General features: G+C 53.7%; 5 protein-coding genes across 5 annotated transcripts; 3 read left to right on the top strand and 2 right to left on the bottom strand.

The window, feature by feature from the left end:
• Nucleotides 1-2,304: 2,304 nt before the first annotated feature.
• Nucleotides 2,305-5,167, top strand: AB675_2691 (uncharacterized protein; the record flags this gene model as incomplete). The annotated part of the gene is made up of 3 exons (XM_018142683.1): nt 2,305-2,493; nt 2,545-2,601; nt 2,651-5,167. The coding sequence occupies 3 exons, from the start codon at nt 2,305-2,307 to the stop codon at nt 5,165-5,167; spliced, it is 2,763 nt and encodes a 920-aa protein (XP_018004916.1).
• A 338-nt stretch (nt 5,168-5,505) lies between these two features.
• On the bottom strand, nt 5,506-6,966 carry AB675_2690 (AB hydrolase superfamily protein; the record flags this gene model as incomplete). Its single annotated transcript, XM_018142682.1, has 1 exon — nt 5,506-6,966. The coding sequence occupies one exon, from the start codon at nt 6,964-6,966 to the stop codon at nt 5,506-5,508; it is 1,461 nt and encodes a 486-aa protein (XP_018005157.1).
• Nucleotides 6,967-9,293: 2,327 nt separating this feature from the next.
• On the top strand, nt 9,294-12,763 carry AB675_2689 (Aspartate--tRNA ligase, cytoplasmic; the record flags this gene model as incomplete). Its single annotated transcript, XM_018142680.1, has 5 exons — nt 9,294-11,301; nt 11,367-11,823; nt 11,878-12,128; nt 12,183-12,250; nt 12,335-12,763. 5 exons carry the CDS (start codon nt 9,294-9,296, stop codon nt 12,761-12,763), a joined length of 3,213 nt encoding a protein of 1,070 aa, XP_018005125.1.
• A 1,438-nt stretch (nt 12,764-14,201) lies between these two features.
• AB675_2688 (Heat shock-like protein) lies at nt 14,202-16,303 on the bottom strand (the record flags this gene model as incomplete). The annotated part of the gene is made up of 3 exons (XM_018142679.1): nt 14,202-14,315; nt 14,369-14,701; nt 15,548-16,303. 3 exons carry the CDS (start codon nt 16,301-16,303, stop codon nt 14,202-14,204), a joined length of 1,203 nt encoding a protein of 400 aa, XP_018005206.1.
• A 1,377-nt stretch (nt 16,304-17,680) lies between these two features.
• AB675_2687 (Actin-related protein 2/3 complex subunit 2) lies at nt 17,681-20,469 on the top strand (the record flags this gene model as incomplete). Its single annotated transcript, XM_018142678.1, has 4 exons — nt 17,681-18,569; nt 18,620-18,673; nt 19,272-20,308; nt 20,389-20,469. 4 exons carry the CDS (start codon nt 17,681-17,683, stop codon nt 20,467-20,469), a joined length of 2,061 nt encoding a protein of 686 aa, XP_018005055.1.
• Nucleotides 20,470-24,755: the final 4,286 nt, after the last annotated feature.

The raw sequence follows: 24,755 nt of genomic DNA, 5'->3' as shown, positions 1-24,755 counted from the left end.
GCTTTCGGTTAAGCGTAGAAGGTGGACCTCAGCTGCAGTGAAGTAATGAAGCTAGGAACGCACGGGTGGTGAGTGAGATAGGCCGATATGTTGCGAATCTGGCAGTTGATAAGTTGTTGATGAGATGATGTCGATGGTGTGACTGAGAAGGAAGAAGTTGCCGATGTGTGGTAGCTCATGAAGGCAGGAGGGATGTAGGATAGCTGCAGAGGAGGCAGTCACTATATAGCACCCGGGCAGAGCACCTTGAGTACCTTCAGTACCTTGAGCAAGTTCACTGCAGAACATGTGTGCTTCAGCACAACCAGACCTAAACAGAACGCACGTTATTCAGGTTAATCAAGCTCTACTCACATCTTTTCACGCATCATGCTTCGCAACCTGAATTTGTGAGTGGTTGAGAAGTGCTTGAACACCTCGAATATTCCGGCGCAGCCACGTGTGCGCGAATGCCGACACACTATGCCCCGTCAATTCCTCCGCCCTGATCCTATTCCCCTGAAGTACGCACAGGACGACCCGACGTATCGTTTCAGCAGCATGAATTGCAGGACGGTGAGCGGCAATGTCTACTTACTGTCGACAATGCGACAACAGCGGTGACAGAACAAAACGATTATTGAAAGAGACTGCACAACGAGCACCGAGTCCTCCCACGCACAACGACATCATCACACACTTCTGTCATATCTAGCGAATGTCACTGGTCGGAAACGCCAACTTGAACCTGGCTAGTTCTTTCAGATCCCATGGATGAGAATGCGTGTAATGACCATACATACATGACTCAGCTTTACATGCATGGACATGACGAATGCCGCCCGAACTGCAAGGAGCCCGCGACGAAGGTCAGGCCAGTTCGGTGTTGCTCTTTTTATTTCGAGTCGCATTCCTCACGTTGACCGGGCGCCGAGCATGACAGCAATTCTATTGTCGTAGGACTCGATCGCTTCTGTGTTGTTCGCTACATCCAGATTGCGACGAGAACCATCGAGTTGTCGCAAAGTTTGGAAAATTATCTGCGGAAAATTGCATCAAAACAAACCAAGTCTCCACAGCGATTCGCTACGCCAAATTGCCTGTCGCCATGAGGCTGCGTATGCCGACGCCATCGGACGCCTCGGGTTCTACGGCGAAAGCAGGTAGAGAGCAGTCCGTGAGTCTATGCCGTTGACATATTTGAGAGAATTTCTCTCAGTCTGCAACAGTGATGGTTTGGTGGTACAGATCCCACCTCACTGACAAAAATTCGGCTGCATCCACCCTGGCTAACGCAACGCACAGACCGCTCTACCAGCAACAGACAAGGCTTGTTGCTCCGAGGCCCCATGAGCCATTTTCTAGAAGGACAGCCGTGCCTAAAGGTACAGATGCGACGCTGGCTACGAGAACTTCTCGTGTGATGAATGTCTGATGTCGCTGCACTGTGACACCGCCCATCCTTGACACCGCTTTTCGCTCGACTGCGCGATTTTGCAGAAACCCCAAGAAAATTCCGAACATGTACTTACCAGTCTACCTGGCATCTTTCGGCCTTCTTCCGCACATGAAGACAGGTTTCATGTCGTCCGCTGCCATCCAGACTTCGTAGTCTTGCCTTGTGGAGATGGGAGAAGTGTTCGAGTGCAAACAGCAGTACATTCAACACCGGCGATGCGAGGAGGTCTTCGCGACAGCTGTCGCGATGCTGATGATCATCCACTTCTTTCTTTATTCACTTCACATAGGTGTACTTCGGCTGCTATGGTGGCAATGCTCGCCTCTGGAGGTGAGTCGACTCATCAATGCTTCATTCGGTGACCGAGTGTCAAACCCGACCTCTGCTGTGAACGAAGATGTCAACAACCTAACACACAGCTGTGGCTAGTCAGTGTTCCGACCATATGATCTGAAGTGTCAGAATGTTAGTGCAAAGGGCTGCGGGTTGAAGCAGGGTAGGGAGACTTGTTACCTCTATCGCAAACAACGCGAATGAAGAGCGGATGACGGTTTTCAAGACTTATGCCTCGACCGTAAAGAGAGCATAGGAAATGTAGGTAGGTAGGCGCGTTGCTGGGCATCATCCATTCAACTTCGACAGTTCCATTTATCGCAGCTACCTTGTCATGGCATGCTGTGCGTACTTTCCCTCAACAATTTTCCAATCATCTCGAAAGACTGCCTGTATTCCAACTTATCGATCACCCACGTCAACCGACCCATACCCTTCTGTCCTCAATCCCTTTCGTTTCTTACAGCTGCGTTCGATTGCAACAGACAGCATCAACAGACAGCATCGACGGCACTCTCGCCCCAGCCGTCGGGATGGCGCTGCATTCAGTTTTGCTGCTTCTCATCGTCACTTTCTCTTTCATCGATCATGCTCTGGCTGGCGTTTCCTGTGCATCGTCTCCTCCTCAGCGGGCTTGCACTGTCACGTATGATCCATCGAGGGTTGCACAGACCGGGCCTACAAGCACGGTGTATGGAGCGATCGTAACAACTCGGCTCAATGTAAATAACATACCTATCCCATCGATCAAGAGATGTGCTGACCGGGTCTAGGTCGTTGATTGTCGTTACTGTACTGTCACCAATCTGGAGAACAATCCTGCACCTGTCGTAAGCAGAATCCCATCCTCGAGCAGCATACAAGCTCACATCTGAACAGGGACCATTCTCTGAGAGATGCACAGAATCTGTTCTCACCATAACCGAGTTGGGATGCATGACTGAGGCTGTCGTGTCCACACGCGGCGGTATCGGCTCTCCTATCAGCACCTCTCTGGACGAAATACCGCTGCAGACGTCACCTCCCATGCTCGACAAGCGTGCTGTTTTAGCTGAGCAAGAACTTGCAATGGAGGTTGCAGAAATTGTCGACCCTGGCAACTGGACACTGATAGAATCAATCCAAACCTACCGCAAGCAATGTTACAGTGCTTTCGTCGCTGTCAGCCTCATCATTTCGGGAGCAGAGCCACATCTGTTGTGCAACATCACCAACAACACTGATACCAAACTATCGATGTCCAACAAAGGGCTGGACGGCGAGCAGATTTCCAATCTTATATGCTTCTGGGCTGTCTTCGGGTACCACTTCAGCACCAGTACATTCCAGGTCCTAGACACTTTGGCCACGGCTGCAACATCGTTCACATATGCCATGCAATATGGCCTGAACTCCACTCAAGACGTTGCTCGCCTCTGTGGTGGGCTCAATCTCGATGACCCTATGTATGAGCAGCTGCACATCGACTCTCAGGGCATCAACACAGTCCTCTGCAGTGGTGTGAGCTCATCCTCATCCACTTCCACCAGCATTTCTGATACCACGATCACTTCCTTTTCTCAGACCGTGTCAGCAGGTGGAGGTCAGGTGGTCTGGACCAGCTACGGCAGCAACGGTAGCGTGCTGGTCACTGGAACGGCTGGCAGCTTCTCCTGGGCAAATTCGTTTGGCACAGGTGCAGCAACAGCTACATGGGGTGCATCCGGTGCAGTTGCTGGGACTGGCTCTGCAGCAGCTACTGGCACTGCTGTCTCTGGCTCATGGTCTGGTGGCAACGAATCGGCAGCAGCCACTGCCTCAGCTGTGTCTGGCTCGTGGTCAGGCAGTATTGGATCAGCATGGTCCAGCGGTACGACCATATCTGGATCGTGGCCTGGTGGTAACGGCTCCGTGTCTGCTGGCGAAACGGTCGTTTCTGGCTCATGGTCAGTCGGAACCGCTGTTTCCGATTCTGCATCTGCTGGTTCGGGCGTCAACGCTACTACAGGCGGCAATGGGGGTGCTCAATCTACTGGCCAGTGGTCTATCACTGCTGGAACAGCAGCTTCTGGCGCTGGATCTGCTAGCTGGGGCTGGAACGCCACCGGCTTTGAGCCTGGCAACGGACCCACTGCTGAGCCTGTGACTACTGTGTCTCGCAATGGCACTGTCGTGGTCGTTGGCACAGCTACCGCGGATGAAGGCCCACTGTCCTTGACCACTTTCACAGATGCCAACGGCTCAGTCATTGTCTCTGGCACTGCTGCCATCTCCGTCTCTGCAACCTCAGGATCTGGCATCGACACCCTGAGCATTACCGGTACTGATCAGACGACTCAGTCTGCCGCCGCCAGCTTCAACATTACTGCTTCCATGCCCGGGCCAGTCGTTCCGACCGGATCTGCTATCAATGTCAGTGCCGTTCCTTCATTGTCATGGACCACATCCACCAACTCAAACGGCTCGATCATCGTGATTGGAACAGGTGCCGTGAGTTCGGCGCCCTCATTTTCATGGAACGTGGGCAACGCAACTGCCGGCGGAGGTGCATCAGGAGGTGTTTGGTCCTCGGGTGTCGGCAGCGGAGGTGCATCAGGGAGCATGTGGTCTTCGGGTGCTGTCAGTGTTGGAGGAGGTCAGCTCATTAGCTACTCTGGCATGGCATGGTCAAGCTGGATCGTATCCGGCACACCGACTGTCGCGATCATTACCGGCACCGAGAGCTCGATCTCTTGGGGAACGGAAAAGGAAACCGCCACAATCACCGGCTCTGGTCAGGATGCAACGTTCACCATCTACCAGATCACAATGACCATCACAAAGACCATCATCGTGTATGCCACAGCAATCGAACAGACTTGGTCTGTTTGGGGCGCTGGCGGTGGTGGAATCATCTCCGGAGTTGGCACAGCAGGAACGTGGACCCTCGAAGGCAGCAGCTTCGCCAACAGCAGCTCTCCGTCTGCTACAGGCTCAATCATCACGGACATCTGGCCCAATGCAACACAGGGTACAGGTCAGGCCCCTGACACAGGTTCTCCTGCAAGCATCACTGGCAGTCCTGCAACTCCTGGCGATGTTCCTGGCGGATTCAACGTCACAGCCACCGGTAGGCTCAACTTTACTTCTACAGTGGTGACCTCCGGTTCTACACACATCGCCACCGGCGAGACTAATACAACGACTACCATCGTCGGCGTCGGCATTGCTCCCTTTGGCATTGCTCCATTCGGCACTGGCGCGATCACGACCAATTCGGAGAACGTCACTTTCACTCCAGTCTGGTCTGGCCCTGTTAGTGCTGGCACAGGCTCGGCCGGTACAGTCCACGAGAACGGCACGCTCAGCAACTCGTCCTGGACTTCGTCGAAGTTCTCGTATCCGGACTGGTCGACCAGCACAAGCACAGCCTCTTGAGCCCCAACGACGGCACGAGACGCACCCGTGCTTATGGCCTAATTTGCACCAGGCACAGTAAGGAAAGTCATGTCTGGCATCGTCAAGGACTTTGAAGCATCAGGTATGATAGAGATGGCATGATATGATAGAGCTTGCAAAAGCAGGATGAGACATGTATGATAGACACTGACTGTACGATGTTTACAATGATCATAAATATCACTGACATCTTCAACTTGGATGTCGAGCTAAGACGCTGCCACCACTTCTGTGACAAGACACCTTCCTCTTACTTCATTCTCGTCACCTACGACAGCGCTAAAATCGTCACAACCGTGACCCGTATTCCTTCGCGCCTATCCAAACGCAGGCACCACACTCCTCCTCGGCGCGCGATCCACCAGACTCTCCTGTATGCTACTCGCGCTACTGTGCAGCCCGCCGTACTCATTGCTGAAAACCTGCGCCAGACCCTTCGCCGCCTTCTCGTACAACGCATCAATCGCCGCCTGATCTCGGAATGGGTTCGGAGACTTGTCAAACCCGTGCGGTACCCGTGGGACTAATTTGCTGTCGACGTTCTTACCCAATGACTTGAGCCGTTGCGAGAAAGTCTGGCCTTCTTTGAGCAGCATGTCCCATTCGCACAGCCAGAGCTGGATGTCCGGCGGGAGAGCTTCGGTGAGCATGTGGTCTGGGGCGAGGCCTGGGCTGGCGTAGGGAGAGGCATGGGCGCCAGCGGGGTCGGGAGGGGGCAGGTAGGCGTGGTCGAAGAGGTCGGTGAAGGTTTTGGGGAGGCATTTGGGCGGGTTGAGGGAGTTGCGCTTTTTGCTGGCGCGTGAGACGGTCCAGTCGAGGAGAGGGTACCAGGCGATGATGGAGGTGATGCGTAGGGGGTGGCCGGTGTTGGTGCGCATGAGCATGAGGGAGGTGGTGGAGCGGCCGGGGTGGTGTGGGCGCTTCAGGCTTGGTGTTTCGGCGAAGTCATAGCTTATGGTGGGCGGTGGGTGGAGAGGTGTGTCTGGTGGGACATGCTCGTCGTCCTCGGAGTGGCTCTGGTGGGTGTGGTGGCGGTTGTGCTCGTCGGGGGGATTGTGATCGTCGTATTGGTAGTCGTCGTGGTCGGTGGGTGAGGAGTCTCCGTCGTCGTGCCGTGTGGTAACGCGGGAGACGGAAGGCGAAGGCGTGTCAAATGGAGAGTGGAATGGCGGGTGCTGGTCATGCGAGTCGAACGCTGAGAGGTGGTTATTGCTGTCGTTGTTGAAGTGGTTCACGGATAGATTTCGATTGCTGGTGCCGCTGTCGATCTGCTGTACGCCAAGTTGCTCGAGATTGTAGTTGGGTGCAAAGCTTGGTATGAACGGTACTTGTGATACTGTGGCTTTTATTCTGCGATGGTACGCCAGGCGTAGAGGGACGGAGAAGACGAGATTCGCGCCAGCGCTGAAGCCTGTCAATGCTAACTTGGTGGGATCAATGTGTAGATCTTCGGCATGGTCGGAGAGGTATAGCAGTGCGTCTGCTGAGTCGTCGACTGCTGTCGGAAACGGATGTTCTGGTGCTCGGCGGTAGCCAACGCTCACAAAGACTGCATCCGTCTGCTCAAGTACCACTCTGGCCCAGTATCGGTCATCTCTTGGATCGCCCAGCGAGAAACCTCCGCCATGGAAGTTGACCACGCATGGGAAGCGGTGATGCGGATCGGACCGGAGAGTGTAGTAGTATTTGGGAGGCAGGTAGAAGTACAGATCGACTGGTACGGTGTCTGTGACCATGCTGCGTTTGTATGCTGGCTTCGGAGGCCTCGGACGGGCCATCTTGTGGAAATTCATCGAGAAAGTCATAAGACTGCGCCAGAAGCGAGCCTGTATCCGAAGCCATCTCCTCGAGGGAATCTTTTCGTCTGAAAGATGGTGCGAGAGACTCCGAGGTCTCATAACATATTGCTCCATGAAGTTCTGCAGGAAGCATAGCAAGTCAGTCACGGGCGCGATTCTCGCGAAATAGTATTCAGGCACGGTGATTGCTTCAGATTCAATGCTGACTGACCTCGGGTGGGTCTATCGTGGATTCGTCCTCAAACTCCTTGACGTTTGTGAAGGTGACCTTGGGCCGCTTCTCTCTGCCTTCTGAGGAAGAGCCAGATCGCGCCTGCAATCCGGAGCGTCCATCAGAGCCCGAGTCGGAGCATTCGTTTTTACCTGACGGCTAGTGGTAAGGGATTGACCATGGCCATGGCTCATGGCTTTAAGACTGCAGTCGCGGTACGCGGCGGGAAGTCAGGTTGTGCGGTGTTACGTCGCGGGCCTGGCGCAGCGCTGTACGGCGACCCGCTCGCTCAGGCTAATTGGCGGCCGGACGACTTCTGTAAGCTGATGGGTTTGATGATGAGTGGTGCCCTGAGCGCCCGTAGTGGCCTGATTTTCGTTTAACTACTGAAGTCGGTCTTGGGGAGCAGAATGTGTATATATGCAGATGTTGACAAAGAGCCCAGACGGAGAGGCGATAGAGCACGAGCGAACACGATGTCTACAGCTTCTAGAATGTAGTCTACTGAGCAGTAGCAGGAATCGCCCACGGGGGGAATCGCCACTCGTCTACTGTGACCACAACCGTGTCGCTGCAACCAAGCAAAATGCAAGAAACAGGGCCGGGGTCGCTGAGCAGGAGCCCGATCTCTGGAGAACGGCGAGTCTGATGTCGTATGTATCTAGTGCGGATCAATGTTGCGGAAGGATCTCATGCCCGACTAAATATCTCGTCGTGCCACTGCGTTGTCCCTCTTCCATTGACCTGTTCGGGTATTCGAGATGCTAGATATGGCAGACCAGCGCAGACAAGACCACGGGCAGCGCCACACAACAAACTGCGGGATTCTTTCGGCTTGGCGTACGTGGAAGCAGTGACGTACACTTATCCTACGCATGCTTCACTGTACTTCAAGTTGTGCTGTGTGAGCAGGACTCGGGCTGAGCAATCGCTGCCATCGCTGCCAGGAGAGACACAGCCAGGCAGGTATTTTGCATGCAGTTGAAACGCGCATCGATCCGAGCAGGGAAGGTACCCTACCTCAACAAAGCAAAGATGAAATAGCAAGTGATTCGTCGGATGTGAATGCCTCTGGAGGATCCACCACTGACGCAGAGCGTGCACTTTGGCTCTGGAGCTTGAAAACAGTGTAGGAAAGTGTTACGGGCGTGAATCTGTGCTCCAATGCTGTCGATATCGCCTACGGACTCTCGATTTACGAGGAAGTGAACGCGCCATCGCAATCAATATGCACGTTGTGTAGCAAGGGCTACCGATTCAGAAAAGACCCTCGTTCTCCGGCCATTGTAATAGAACAGTCGAAGCTTATTCAGCGAACTGACTACTGCATGGCAGACCCGAGTGCCCCTCCGTGACTTCTCGGTTGGGTCATTGGGCACGGCCCTCTTTTGCTTGATCGGTGACATGGAGCCCAAGGTTGCTCTGAACATCATCCCAGGCCGGAAGCAGCTTCCACCAGTTCTCGCCGCTGTCTGTGAATGATTCAATCTCGGATCTACGTGTCTCAGCAGGCCTTCAGCCAACTCTGGCGGGTCGAACGGATGCAAAACTTGAAAGAAGGCGACGCGAAGCTGGAAGGCGTGGCCCATTCTCCGTGACTTGGGGGTATTAAGTAGATGGTCACACGTCCCGCTCCTCCCCCTCGATGTGTGTAGGAGAAACTTATTCATTCGCTCTTTGCTGCAGAAGTGGAAAGCTACTAGCCGCTGCTTGCTGACACATAAACCCTGGCTCGTACTCTCTCTGACTGTGACAAAGCTGGCGCCGTCTCTTGATAAGTCGACGCTCGCATACGCTGAACGAGTTCCACGTTTGTCGGCACTTGATCCAATCCCTCGGTGGTGGTTATATCGCCCGCTCTGCCCTCGAGGACAGGCGAACAAGTTCCTGACCTTCTGCTCACCGACTGAGGCCCGCTTGAACTCACCACACGAAGTGTAATCCGGTACTTCGGCAACCCCTAGCTCTTCGGAGCCCAGCGGCTGAGGCCCGACATCAGACTCGAGAGACTGATATTTTACCCCGCTATCCGCCGCTACGAATCTCGTTGCTCTCTCTTTAGCACGCGTTTTTGGTCAATCTCACGCGTGCCAGCATGGCGAACCCTCTCAAAGCTCTCAAGCAGAAGCTGCACTCGCCCGATAGCACGGGTCCACACCACCGCCACGGCAGCGGCGATCTAGGGCAGCCACACAATGCTCACTCACCGCATCGGCGAAGCCTGGCTCAGATTCTCCGTCTGGACAACAGCTACACCTCGAGCGATGACGAGCCTGACACGGATGACTTCGATAGCGACGGAGTGTCGAAGAACCAGCAGAAACGGCTGGCCACAAAGGCGAAGAAGAAGGAGGCTCGCTCACGGCTGTCACTCGAGCACCGCGATGATTCCGAGGAACGCAGCAGGAAGAGGCTTGAGGAGGCCGCGCAGGCCGAGACTGAAGGAATGAGAGCCAGATATGGCGATCTGCCGGTCATGCAGTCTACGACCAGAGGCACCCAGAACAGGATCGATATCAGCACCATCACCGACGAGATGGTCGGAACCGAGGTCATGTTCCGGTGCAGACTGTACCACGTTCGCAACATGGGCGTCAAGCTGGTCTTTCTGATCTTCCGACAGAAGTTGTCTACGATTCAAGGCGTCATGGTTGAGACGCCAGGCACCATCGGGCCTCTGATGATGCATTGGGCAGAGCACTTGAGGACTGGCAGCATTGTGCTGGTCACTGGTACTCTGAAGAAGCCGGAGATTCCGGTCAAGTCGGCGTCTATTCACAATATGGAGGTTCATGTCTCCCAACTCAAGGTCATTGTCAAGCGACAGGAACCTGTGCCTTTCTCCGTGCAGGAAGCTGAGATGGTTGCTTTGGACTCCCACCAGGAAGAAGGCAGACAGAGTCAAATCCCCAATCGCACTCGCCTGTCCAACCGTATCATTGATCTACGCACGACTACCTCGCAATCAATCTTCCGCATCCAGTCTGTCATCGGCAACCTCTTCAGGTCGACCCTCGACGCTCAAGGCTTCGTTGAAATCCACAGTCCTAAGCTCCAAGGAGCTGCCACTGAATCTGGCGCCTCCGTGTTCAAAGTCGACTACTTCGGTCGCAAAGCTTTCCTTGCCCAATCTCCTCAGCTAGCCAAGCAAATGGCCATTGCCTCAGACTTCGAACGAGTCTATGAGATTGGTGCTGTGTTCCGAGCCGAGAATTCCAACACTCATCGTCATTTGACGGAGTTCACTGGTCTGGATCTGGAGATGGCTATCGAGGAGCATTACCACGAGATGCTGGACGTGATTGACAACACGCTGAAAGCTATCTTCCAGGGTATCTACAAGACGTGCCGAAGAGAAGTCGATGTTATCAAGGAGCAGTTTCCATCTGACGACCTTGTGTGGCTTGAGAAGACACCCGTCATCCCTTTCAAGGATGCAGTTCAGATGCTCACAGACTCTGGCTGGCTGAACGAAGAAGGCGAGCCAGTCTCACCACTCGAGGACTTGGGAACTCGAGACGAAATTCGTGTTGGTGAGCTCGTTAAAGAGAAGTACGGTACCGACTACTACGTCTTGGACAAATTCCCTCGTTCAGCTCGTCCGTTCTACACTATGCCTGACATCGATGACCCAAGATACACCAACTCGTTCGACATTTTCGTTCGCGGCCAGGAGATCATCTCTGGCTCGCAGCGTATACACGATGCTCCCATGCTCGAGGACAACATGCGCTTGGTGGGTATTGACCCTGAGGACATGGCCGAGTACATGGAGGGCTTCCGATGGGGCACCCCTCCTCACGGTGGTTGCGGCGTTGGCTTAGAGCGCATCCTCTTCTTGCTGCTCAAGCTTGGCAACATTCGCCTGGCCTCCATGTTCCACAGAGATCCTAAATCGTTCCCACCAAAAGCAGTCATTGAACGCCTGCCATACCCAGACGCCGACACACTCAATCCTGTCTGGAAACGTGAGCGCGGGCGGGAGGTCGCTGTTGAGGACCGCCAGATGCCTTCTGTTGAAGATCTCATCGCCAATTACGGTGATTCCACACACACCTCCTGGGGTGATGAGCGCTTCAAGGTTTGGCGCCATGCCGATACAGGTGCTGCAATTTCGTACGTGGTTGAGGCCATCATGCCATCTTACCTGGCGATCCTCTCTGCGCAGAGTCGCAATACTACCGTGTCATTGTATCTTTCCTGCAGTGGCTCAAGAAAGAAACTCATCTCAAGCCGATTTGGATCCTCATTAACACTGCCACCGAGGAAGTACTCGGCGAGCGCCTTGGCTGGAAGTCCATCTCCTGCGTTGCTGAAGAGCGTGTTGATCCGACAAAGCACTCCGCAGAATCCGATCCGGAGGTTGCGAAGAAGATCCGACAAGCATCGAACAACGGCATCAAGATCACTGACATTGACTCCAAGGAGCCAGTACCTGAGGCCACCAAGGAGAAGTGCAATGCTCGTGTCAAGGACTGGTTGGCGAACCGAAAGGGAACCCAGATTCACTTGTCCAACATTGATCTGTTCCGTGACGAGACGCACAGACGCTACTTCATCGCTGAGGACAAGGAAGGCACAGTTTGTGGTATTGCTGTACTGGCACAGATAGCGCCTCAGCGAGGGTAAGACCACTCCTTCCCATCTTCCTCCGGGTCCCGAACTAACGAAACTCCCAGCTGGCAAGCCAAATACTGTCTAGATTTCCCTGGCGCCCCGTCAGGCACCATCGAGCTCGTTACCACCCATGCCCTGCGTGCGGCAGAAACTCTAGGCGCTCATTCGGTCACATTCGGCGGTGGTGCGGCTCCCCATGTCACACCCGGTCACCATATGTCCGGCACAAAGATGAAGTTGCTAGGCTCAACCTACGATGCGATTGTGAAGCAATTCAATTTGGGAAGGAAGAGCGAGTTCAGAGAGAAGATGGGTAAGTCTTATCTCAGCACTGTGTACCAAGCATGCTCACTAACGACTCCTCCAGGCGCGACGCCAGATCCGCAGTTCATTGCATGGCCACCTCATGGTTTAGGTCGTAAGGGGATCTCAGCCGTAAGTTCTATATGCACCCAATGCGCAACATTGATGAATCTAATCCTTTAACTGCAGATCATGCATTTCTTCCAAGACGAATAGAACTCGACGACGGAGAAGCTGCTGCGCGCCAATTACCGAAGAACGTCTAAACTGTCCTTGACTTTCTCACGGCTGTCCTGGCCACCGATCAAGGAGGAATCAGAGACACTGGAGGAGGAGCCTGAAACGAAGCAGAGGAACAATGATAGCGGCAAAATCTCGTGCACTACCACGACCGCCACGACGACTACTACGGCTACTGAAACGACCGTGCCTTCGCGAGCTTCGACGGTTGCTATTGGAAACCCAAGCGGCAGCAAGCAGGATAGAATGCCAAATTTCAGAGCTGACGAAGCCCGCCCTGGCAAACGTTGCCCCGACTCGGAGCCAGCAAGCAAAGACGGTAGTGACGATGACAGCGCTGCTGGCGTGGGCCTTTGTCGGAAGCCGCGAGGCTTCCTTGGCTCGTTGGGCTCTGGCTGCTTCTGAGCATTCTCTCGGTGATCGAAGGCTGATGCGACCTGTTGGTCTTGCTTTTCTGGAAGTATAGCAGCAGCACTGGAGACCGGGTTTTCCTTGTGGTCGCAATCGGGTCACCACAGACAGGATAGAGTTCGTGACCGTAATGGTAGCTAGTTTGCCTTAGTTTTATACCCCGAATGTCCCCGAAGCCATATTCATAACGATGTTTTCGTTCCTTGTATCACGTCAACGATCGCTCCCACATCTCTGATGCCGTACACTGTGCAAGTAGGGCGCGAGTGATACGGAAGTCGAGCTGAGGGCGACCTCTGAGCATGATCGACGCTGAGCGATTAGGACCACCGTTGCGTACCTATTCCACGCAGCAATGGAGGGGATTGCAATTGAGGCCGATGGACAACAAAAGACGTGCCAGAGAAGCAAGAAAAAGTAAGGTGGAAGCATGAAAGATAGGCCTGTCCATATCGAGGCATCACCTGCATGTGTTGAAATCGTGTGTACATCGTAATATACATGCTTTCAGTGCCCGCCCAAAGCACTTCGAAAACCGCGGGCACGAATTCCTCTGAGACCACAATTCAAGGCTGCCTGTGCGGATATACGACCCATCGAGCGATTATGAGTCTCTGCCGACTCAGGGACCAGTTCAGAAGCTGCAGATTGGCAACGAGAATGTCAACGGAGGAAGGAACTGTCAAGTTGCTGGACAACAAGAGTCGTCAACCGACGCCGGATGACGCAGCAGCATTGGAGTCGGTCGTGGGATAAAGCCGGTTGACACGTCTACTGGAACGGGTTATATACGAAGCCGGTTGACATGGTGTCTTTCTCAAAGTAATGAATCGTGAAGGTGTGCACACCGTGCGTGGTGCGAAAGAGAGCAGCACACAGTCGCGGTCGTCGACCGCTGCCAGTGCCTTCCTTGCACGCCCAGGAATTCGGGGACATCGCAGAAGGCACGATGCGCAAGAGTTTCGTTTACCTGTCCGAGCAGGTCGGCGCAGGAGGGAGGCAAGTAGGGACATGCCAGGTTGGTGCTGTAGCGTGCATGCTCTTGTGGAGGCGCGATCGGTCGGCATGGCATGCGACGTTGAGCTGACAATATGCACAACGATTGGGAGAGGGCAGGGTTGATTTTCAATCACTTGAATTTGTGCATCTATCTAATGCCGGTCTGCTTGGGTCGGAAATCCGACGGCAACGAGATGATGGAAGATGCAACGATGGAAGTCATCCAGGTCACCTCCACGTAACATGCCTGTCCCGCCAAATGGCTTCTCTCCATAGCTTTTCCATCCATGCGTCGTAAGAAATGTGCTCAAAACGTTCAACATTCACCGTGAGTAGCCAGACAGACGACACCAGACGCCTCTAATGAAAAGCGTGAAGCTGTCTATCTGCAGAGCTGGGGTATCAAGAAAGGTGAGTGACGCTGAAGACGCATTTAGTCGACCTCCTCCATAGCGCTCTCGCCAGCCGCGGCAGCAGGGACCTCCTCGTCGGCCTTCTCCTCGGGCTCGGACTCATCCTCGTCAACGTTGAGACCAAGCGAGACAAGCTTGTGAATGCGCTCGGCGAAGCAGCAGGCTCGTCGATGGTGAAGCCGCTGACCAAGAGCGAAGTCTCGAAGAGCAGCTGAGTGATTGACTTGACAGTGCGGTCGTTCTCACCGTCAGCCTCGACCTTCTTCTTGAGCTCGCGGATGATGGCGCTCTTGGGCGAGATCTCGAAGGTCTTCTTGGAGGACATGTAGCTGGACATGGAGGTGTCACGGAGAGCCTGAGCCTTCATGATGCGCTCCATGTTGGCAGACCAACCGAATTGGCCGGTGCGGATGGCGCAGGGGGAGCCGATGAGCTTGTGGGAGACAACGACCTTCTCAACCTTGTCGCCAAGGACGTTCTTGAGCGACTTGGCAAGACCCTCGTACTCCTTCTCCTCGGCCTCGCGCTCCTTCTTCTCGTCATCGGTCTCCTCGAGCTCGAAGTCCTTGGTGATGTCAACGAGCTTCTTGCCATCGAACTCCTTGAGCTGGGTCATGGCATACTCGTCGATGGGGTCGACAAGGAAGAGGACCTCGAAGTTCTTCTGCTTCAGGGTGTCGAGGAAGGGCGACTTCTCAACAGCCTTGATGGACTCGCCAGTGATGTAGTACATCTGCTTCTGGTGTTCCTGCATACGGGTGACGTAGTCGGTGAGGGAGGTGGTCTCTTCGCCGGACTTGGTGGACGAGAAGCGGAGGAGCTTGGCCAGGACCTGGCGGTTCTGAGAGTCCTCGTGAATGCCGAGCTTGATGTTCTTGCTGAAGGCAGAGTAGAACTTGTCGAATTGCTCACGGTCTTCAGCGATCTCCTGGAAGAGCTCAAGAGACTTCTTGACCAAGTTCTTCTTGATGACCTTCATGATCTTGTTCTGTTGGAGGGTCTCACGAGACAGGTTGAGAGGAAGATCTTCCGAGTCGACGACACCCTTGACGAAGCTGAGCCACTCAGGGATGAGATCGGTGGCATCATCAGTGATGAAGACACGACGAACGTAGAGCTTGATGTTGTTCTTGGTCTTCTTGGTCTCGAAGAGATCGAATGGAGCACGCTTGGGCACGAAGAGGATGGCGCGGAACTCGAGCTGACCCTCGACAGAGAAGTGCTTGACAGCAAGGTGGTCTTCCCAGTCGTTGCTAAGAGACTTGTAGAAGGAGGCATACTCTTCTGTGGTGATGTCTGAAGGGTTGCGGGTCCAGATGGGCTTGGTCTTGTTGAGTTCTTCCTCCTCGATCTTGGACTCCTTGACCTTCTTGGTCTTGGGCTTCTTCTCCTTCTCTTCCTCGTCGTCATCTACCTCTTCGATCTTGGCCTTCTTCTCATCGTCATCTTCGACCTCTTCCGCATCCTCATCTGGGACCTCCTTCTCGGTCTCCTTGAGAACGTGGAGGTAGATGGGGTATGAGATGAACTCGGAGTGCTTCTTGATGACCTCCTTGATCTTTGACTCGTTGAGGTATTCGGTCTGCTCGTCCTTCAGGTGCAGGATGATCTTGGTGCCACGGCCGAGATCCTCACCATCGGCGTCGGGGACGATGCTGAAGGTGCCACCGGCAGATGACTCCCAGATATACTGCTCATCATCGTTGTGCTTTGAGATGACGGTGACCTTGTCAGCAACAAGGTAGGCTGAGTAGAAACCAACACCGAACTGGCCAATCATGGAGATATCAGCACCAGCGGTGAGAGCCTCCATGAACTGCTTGGTGCCTGAGCGGGCGATGGTACCAAGGTTGTTGACCAAGTCAGCCTTGGTGAAGCCAATACCGGTATCACGGATGGTCAAGGTCTTGTTCTCCTTGTCGGGGATGATGTCGATGCGCAGGTCCTTGCCCGAATCGAGCTTGGAGGGATCTGAGAGAGCTTCATAGCGGATCTTGTCGAGGGCGTCTGAGGCATTGGAGATGAGTTCTCGCAAGAAAATCTCCTTGTTGCTATAGACGGTGTTGATAATGAGGGACAGAAGCTGAGAGATCTCAGCCTGAAATTCGAAGGTCTCCGACATTTTGGCGGCGGTGATGATCTTGTGTCTGGTGGATTGGAGGGCGACTTGTTCGCTACAAGGTGAGTCAGTAACGAATTTATGCCTTCGAAGGTTGTTTGCGAAATAGCAAAACGTTTGCGGAGGTTTGGAAGTCTTGAGAATATGCCAGAAACTTGGGGAAGTGACTGCGCATATGCTACAAGAAATTGGGGACGAGGGGAATGCCTGGCACGGTAGACTTACTCTGTGGTGGCTTTGAGCTACGATGAGGTCTGCGATCGACGACTCAAGGTAGGATAGTTCGCAGTGTGAGAAATGTGCAGAAGGTATGGAGGGCTCGTAGAAGATGTTTGTGGTGTGCAAAAGAATTTGTACGGCTGTCGATTTCAAGGTCCAGAGAATCCTATGGAAGATGCAGCGTCGACTCCACTTGCTGCCCTGACAACAATCAGCCAATCAACGACGCTAAAGCAGTGACTAAGCTGCCGGGGAAAGAATGGTGGCCTTGTGAGATTCACTTGCCTCCCTGCGGAAGGTCACAGCAATCGATGGGACGTGCCAAAGTCTGAGCAGAGAATTAGGTCAGATGGTGATGAACAAGCCGCTCTCATACCCGTGGGGAATACGTATGCGACTACTTGCACAGCTGTATCGGCAGTGGTGAGGTTGGGCCGAGCATAATCGCAGCCGGTTGACAAGCTTGCCCGCCTGCTTGGCACAGGCCATAACAGCAACGGCAAGGGCCTTTACCTCGACTCGCCGCCCCAGCAGTACTACAGACTAGAGGGATTTAAGTGGGTGACGCGCTCCTTTACTACAGACAGTATTCTAGCTGTGATGAAGGACGATGCTAATATTGACAAGTATAAGAATAATCGGGATAGTGCGAGCTTTAGGAAGCACAATATTGTGATCCCTAGTAGTGGTGTTCACCTTGTGGTGATGGATCTCGCTCTAGGTAGAGAGTCAGCATGTTATCGGACAAAGAGTGTTGACTTCTTGATATGTGTTATGAGGGAGATAGAGCATATGCTGGATAGTGGTGAGAAGGTCAAGCTATTACCAGGGGTGGGTCATTATGTGTCAAGTATTATGTGACAAGTGGCCAACAGGTTGGATGACTGACGCTATTCTGCGACCATATTGTACAGAGAGCGTCGTAGTCCATAGCGTAAACCGGATGACAAGGTAGTCTCCGATTCCTGCAGCCTTGCCCCGCGACTGACAACCGCTGCCTCCGGTACTTACTTACCGCCCTCACCAATACTCGAACTTTGGTACGACGGTTGCGGTCCTTGACTAGTATATCTGACAGCGAGCTCAGAAGCGTAGCCTCGAATGCCGCCACATCACCGCTGAACAACCCTTAAGTCACTCGTCGCAGCGCCCTCCCACACAATGCTGCTCATCTCCTACGAAAATACCCTGCTCCAGTCGATCCTCACCGAGCGTATCCTGGCAAACCCTCCACCCGCGCCAACATCCATCGATCAGATTGCTTCAGACTTCGACGGAGTGACTTTTCACATCTCGACGCCGCAGTCAAAAAGCCAGATCCAGGTCTCATTACAGGTCAAGTGTTACAAAGAGCTTGTTGCCTACGGCGCAGAGGACGTGCTACAGCGGGAATATGGCGCGTATATCACCTCTCCCGAGGCCGGATACGACTTTAGCATCTTGATAGATCTGGAGAAGTTGCCAGCCTCACAAGAGGAGCGTGAAGAACTGGTGAGAAGGGTGTCCTTACTGAAGCGCAATGTGATGGCTGCGCCTTTCGAGAAGGCTTTTGCTGAATTCGACGAGCTGTCAGAAGAGGCTGCGAAGTATACGTCCGAGTCTGCGCCTGCCGGTGTCGCAGAAGGAGGAGAAGTCAAAGCAATCCACTACCGCGAGGAGGAAGCGTTCTACATTAAGGCATCTCATGATCGAGTCACTGTCATCTTCAGCACTCTCTTCAAGGATGAAGTCGACCGCATCTTCGGAAAAGTCTTCCTCCAGGAATTTGTTGATGCTCGACGGAGAGCGATTCAGAATGCCCCACAGGTCTTATTCCGCTCAGATCCGCCACTGGAGCTGCAGGGTATGCGTGGAGTGGGAAAGACTGGTGAGAAGGGCGAGATGGGCTTCATCACATTTGTTCTGTTCCCAAGACATTTGAAGAAGGCCCGGAGAGCAGAGAACATCAGTCATATACAGACATTCAGGGACTACTTCCACTACCACATCAAGGCGAGTAAGGCATACATTCACAGCAGGATGCGGAGACGGACAGCGGACTTTTTGCAAGGTAGGCTGCATTCATTTTCGAGCCCAGAGCCTTTTCTGACCATGCTACAGTGCTCAACCGTGCGAGACCCGAGAATGAGGAGCGAGAGCGGAAGACTGCCAGCGGTAGGACTTTCAGGGTACAAGGGTAGATCAGCTTGTTCTGCCTCTGAAGCGCTATCCGTCACGCGTTCCCAACGCCTGATCTACATCAAATCAGGTTCAAATTGCTGGTGGTAGTTACGCCGGCGCAGCAGCTGGTCTCGACTTGGCGACCACAAGCATCATGGAAGAATGCTTCCAAGTCTGACCACCGCAGGGGAGAGCTCGTCTCACGGATTGCCACCTCAAGTCCACACACCTGGTTCTTACAGCGAGAACATCATCCATGTAGAAAAGCCGAGCATAGATCCATGACGCATTTCCCCATCTGTGAAAATAGCCGATTTTGCCAGATATCCATGTCCGCTCGTCTTGCCAACTTGTAAAACCACTTCCAATACACTCGAATAAGACGGCCATATTAGACAAGCCCTTTTTACCGTATCACGAAGACTTCTGAGGGCCGTGGACAGCAGTCAAGAACGACGAGTCGTACCAACATGGCGAAGGAAATCAGATGGGGCATTCTGTACAATTCTCCATCCCGCCACTATAACACCCCTCTTCCGATCCTCCAAAGTCAACCACGACTAACCACATCACAAACACCACAGAGCCACAGGCGGCATCGCCAAAACATTCACCAAAGACCTCCTCATTGACCCAACAACCCGCAACGTGACCGATGTCAAACATGTCGTCACGGCCGCCGCCTCCTCCAGCTCCGCTGACCGGGCGAGCGAATTCCTCAAGGACTTAGGCATCACCGACGCAAAAGGCTACGGCTCCTACGCCGAGCTCGCCAACGACCCCAACGTGGACATCATCTACATCGCTACCCCTCACTCGCACCACTACCAAAACGCCATGCTCTGCCTCGAAGCCAACAAGCACGTCCTTTGCGAGAAGGCCTTCACCGTGAACGCCGCACAAGCCCGCAAACTAGTCGACGTCGCCAAGTCGAAGAATCTCTTCCTCATGGAAGCCGTCTGGACGCGCTACTTCCCCCTCTCAATTTACGTCCGCGACCTCATCACCTCCGGCAAGCTCGGCACCGTGAGCCGCGTCTTCGCAGACCTCTCCATTAACGCCAACCCGGAAGTCACCTGGGCGGATGGCGCGAGCCGCATGATTAACAAGGACCTCGCAGGCGGTGCTTTACTGGACTTAGGTATCTACGCTCTAACATGGGTATTCCAGACCCTCTGGCATACTCAACCCCGCCCCGAGTCTGAACGCACCAAGCCCAGCGTCATAGCTGCCGTGAAGCAGTATGCGCCCACCGGCGTCGACGAGATGACGACTATGCTCCTCACCTTTCCGCGCCCGCAGTCCGAGGGTGGGGACGCGCACGGCATCGCCACTACAGGCATGAAAGCAGCGAGCGATCCTGGTGGCGACCGGGAGGTCGGCGCTGCGCCGGCGATAAGGATTCAGGGTGACAAAGGGGAGTGTCAGGTCTATCCCATGGCGTTCCGGCCGTTGAAGTCGAGGGTGGTGTGGCAGGAGAAGGGAAAAGAGGCGGAGGTCAAGGAGTGGGAGCATCCGGCGGGTGGGCACGGAATGTTTTGGGAGGCAGATGAAGCGGCTAGGGGGATTGTGGCGGGGAGGAAGGAGGGCGGGTATTTGGGTTGGGAGGAGAGTGTGTTGATTATGGAGGTATGTTTTGCTTGGTCTTTGGTTCTAGGTTGTGCCCAAGGGGCTTCAATTGAGCGCCGTGCTAACGTGAATGGTTCTAGGTCATGGACGAGGTCCGGAAACAGGGTGGCATTACCTACCCGAAGAAGATCGAAACGCTCGACTACCCTGTTGAGCTGTGAGTTATGCTGGGGCACCGGCGCCTACTTGGAAAGACGCCATTGCTTTGTCGCGTCTGCAGCAGACAAGGCGAACTCGCAGGTGAGGGCACCGTGAGACAGGTGCGATCTTGAGCGAAGCCTAGGTATGGCAGCGAGACCCCAATGCAGAGTGATGATAGATAGTTTGGAATTCACTGTGGCCTCCAGTCTACTCGACTAGAGTTCATATTCACAAGCCTACCAAGATCTCTGAAAATGCAAATGCTCTCACAAGGTACTCGTTGGTTGTCGATCTTCACCTCGGGCCACTTGTTCTTCCGTGATCTATATACACGAGGACTTCTGTCCATCGAGCATCTATTTGCCCTTCGACGACCGTCGCACAAACTCCAAACATTCTAGTAGTTCCACGATGGCAGATTGGGAACAGTCCTCACCATTTCACCGCTGTTCCACCGACCCCGTCTACCTAAGCTCCCATTTCTATCCTCACCCACATCCACCGTTTCGTCCGCGAGCACCAGCGATATTCCATAAGACGTCGTTGCAGGCACGCAACTATCTCACACCGCCATCCTCATCGGCCCCTTCATCGCCGACTGACTCCGATGGCGTCAAGACTCCCCTCTCCACCGAGTCAGCGGACGACAGCGAGCCTCACAGCGACTCGCCTCTAATTCCCGCCAAAGTCTCAACAAGGATAGAGTCGTGGCATCAGAGACGCCCGAGCTTCGAGCCACTGTGGGAGGAGAGTGACACATTCAGTCCAAGCAAAGTCTCGGAGTTCAGGGAGCTGGGGCGAAGTGTGAATGCTCTGGCTGAGAGGGTGAGATCCTTGTGCAGTGGTGGCCGCCCAGACACCGCTCATCGTAATGAGCAACCCAAAGCTACCGACTCAAGCACCAGTAGCGAACAAGAGGCGAGTTGTGGGAGGAGGAAGGGTAGTGGATGCTTCCGGGTAAGTCTCAGCCCTGTCTTCTCTTGTCAGTTACTTTGTTCTGTGTTCGCTATTGTTGCTAAATGGCGTCGAGAGACACGTTATGTCGTATCGGCGAAGTTGGCCACTTGTCTCGCCGAGAACACGGTGTCGGTGGACTGCTGTTGTGATCGAGACAAGCCCTTGTGGCCTGTAAGATGCAGACCAACCTGAGACCCCTTTGTCATGACCCTATTGTGTCTTGCATATCAAGTGGTTTGTTGATTGCATGACAAAGCCGGGAGAGACATCCTCCCGTACCAACCATGAAATGCTGCTCCGCAGCCGCTCACTCACTGACGGTCGTTGCTGTGGTTTCGTGCAGGATTGAGCCATGTCTGAACATTGTTTGTCGGTACTGAGACGTGAGACTCAGCCTCTTGGAGGGGCAGCTAATATGAAAGACCTGAAGCGGACGGCTAAAGAGCCAAAGGAGATGCAGGACAAGCAGTAAATCCAACTGACACTATACCATACAACAGATCTTCCACCAGAACATCCAGATCAACCACAAGAACTTGCCAATGTGTTACGTCGAAGACATCTACCACTCCCGCTGTGGTCACTGGGCTAGCCAGCCACAAGTTTACCATCAATGCGCTCGCATCGACAAGGACACAACATCACCTCTTTCGCGTACAGACAGCCCTCGGAATAGCAGCCGAACATGCTACAACCGGAAAACTTGCGGATCACGGAGCGAAGACAGTGTCTGCACTCGATGCGTTGCAGCTACCCGGAGCGAACTCCACAGAGGTACGTGTATGAGCGTATATTCTCATGGAGGGAGGACCAAGGTGCTTCGAAGCCAAGAATTTGCGACAAGAATGGAAAATGGGAAGAAGAGATCGAGTCGAGATCTGGAGGCCAGAACCCCAAGAAGTCCCAGTGGTTTCTTTAGCTGGAATGTGCAGCGATGAAGTGTTGTTTTGCAGTGCGCTCGGAAAGACGACACTGACTTCGTTGGCAGTGCGCGAAGCATCCTGCGGCGAGTGTGGTCAAACGAAGCCGAGAGCACGAGGATCAATCGTACCGATGTACGTTGTTGAAATTCCACTTCCTTTGGCTTCGACCTAATTGAGTTCAGTAAGATGCCATTCATCACGACCATGTTCTCGCCGACCAGAGCCCAGTCAACTGCAGCTCATGCATCCCTTTCCGCCGATGCCGACAACGACAGTTCCTTCTGGCAAACCGACTCACCAAGCGACCGGCAGGTCTCGCTTCTCAACATTTTCACGCGCAAAGGATAGGCATCAAATCTGACTAAGGGTGGCTAGAAGACACTGAATCGCGGCAACTGTACGATGGCTGGGCTAGTGTACATAGCTGTCCGAGGAGAATATGGGAAATGATCAAATTGCCATTGGGAACAGTCGTCCTTCATTTTGAAATTCTCCGTGAGCTTCTCAGATTCCGCCACCTGATCGTGTCCGCCGCGCGGAAGGTGGAGTCGTGACGCCAGCCGACAAGTGGACATGACGGCAGAAGGCAGCTGCATTTCTCGTACATTGAACTCTGCATACCACGGCCGCGCCTCATCGTGGCTGATAACGCCTGTCGCAACTTGTAAACGTTGCTCTGTACAGCCGCGACTGCCCTCGCCTCATGCATCGTTTCGCGGTAAGGCAGGAAGCACCTCAATGGTGTTCCAAGTGCTTGCCCAAGCGCTTATCGTTATCGGCGGCAACGACGTCATCAACGTCTGAATGCTCTGGAAGTTGCGACCGACTTCACCGCCGCCGACTCACCTGAAGTCCGCCCAGAAGAGTGACAAAGCACGGTACATTGACTGATAAAAACCGGCGTTTGATAAATTGATAGTGACCTGCATCTGCCTGCATGTTAAGTGCCTGCGTGAAAGTCCAGGCTGTCTGTTTGTCACTTGACTGTTTCTAGCGCCTTCCACCTTGCTCAATTAGGCATAGTGCGGGGAGGCTGGGGCGGTGTCGCCCGGGATCGCGCCTTCTCAGCGGGCTTACTTAAACTACTTATCCTCTTACCTGACTCACTCTCCTTCTTACCACCATCCATACTCTCGACTACCAACCAGACTGACCTCGAAAGACGTCAAGCCATTCGCAAACCACCTTCAAGAGTATCGTCAATCATCTCTACACACCGCAATCATGCAGATCTTCGTCAAGACCCGTAAGTTTCAGCCGCACGTTCTTATCGCCACCTCAGTTACTAACATGATATTCAGTTACCGGCAAGACCATCACCCTTGAGGTCGAGTCCTCGGACACCATTGACAACGTCAAGAGCAAGATTCAGGACAAGGAAGGCATTCCTCCTGACCAGCAACGTCTCATCTTTGCTGGCAAGCAGCTCGAAGATGGTCGCACCTTGAGCGACTACAACATCCAGAAGGAATCCACCCTTCACCTTGTCCTCCGTCTCCGTGGCGGTATGCAAATCTTCGTCAAGACTCTCACTGGCAAGACCATCACTCTCGAGGTCGAGTCATCTGACACCATCGACAATGTCAAGAGTAAGATTCAGGACAAGGAGGGCATCCCACCCGACCAGCAACGCCTGATCTTCGCCGGCAAGCAGCTTGAGGATGGTCGTACTCTGTCTGACTACAACATCCAGAAAGAGTCTACTCTACACTTGGTGCTGCGTCTTCGTGGCGGTATGCAGATCTTCGTCAAGACTCTCACAGGCAAAACTATCACGTTGGAAGTGGAATCGTCAGACACCATCGACAATGTGAAGAGCAAGATCCAGGACAAGGAGGGTATCCCACCTGACCAACAGCGATTGATCTTCGCCGGCAAGCAATTGGAAGACGGACGAACGCTCTCAGATTACAACATTCAGAAGGAGAGCACTCTGCACTTGGTGCTCCGCCTGCGTGGTGGTCAGTGAGTGTGCATCGGATGTGGACGAGCAACGGGTCTCATGACAACGACATCATCTCTACCATTGCAATTGCAACAGAGTAGAATTACATCTTAGATAGCATAGAGTAGCCAATATCATACCTACTCCGCACCTGTATGACAGACTCAATGAACTCTGAACCACTTGTACTTCTACATTACGTCCTGCGTGTCGAATTGACTTCAGCTTCAGCGATTGCCTTCCTGAGCCGCTCAGCCGCAGTACACAACGCCGTCAGGCAATTCGCGAGTGACATTCTGGCATCTTCGAGGGACACGCTGTTGCCACGTGCATAGGCGCAAGAACATCATGCGACTCCAACTCCATTGAACTTCTTGTTTGCCTTCCCGGATGTTCTCTGCCTTCACACACTCCCCTCAGTCTGCTCTGCTGTCATTATATTGCCCTTCCGCCTAGGCCTTGACCATGTCGACGTGCCAGT

This window comes from Cyphellophora attinorum, assembly GCF_001299255.1.
Source record: "Cyphellophora attinorum strain CBS 131958 chromosome Unknown Contig2, whole genome shotgun sequence".
NCBI classification, from domain to species: domain Eukaryota; kingdom Fungi; phylum Ascomycota; class Eurotiomycetes; order Chaetothyriales; family Cyphellophoraceae; genus Cyphellophora; species Cyphellophora attinorum.
The sequence above is the reverse complement of the archived record's forward strand: the minus strand, read 5'-3'. Positions and strand labels throughout refer to the sequence as shown.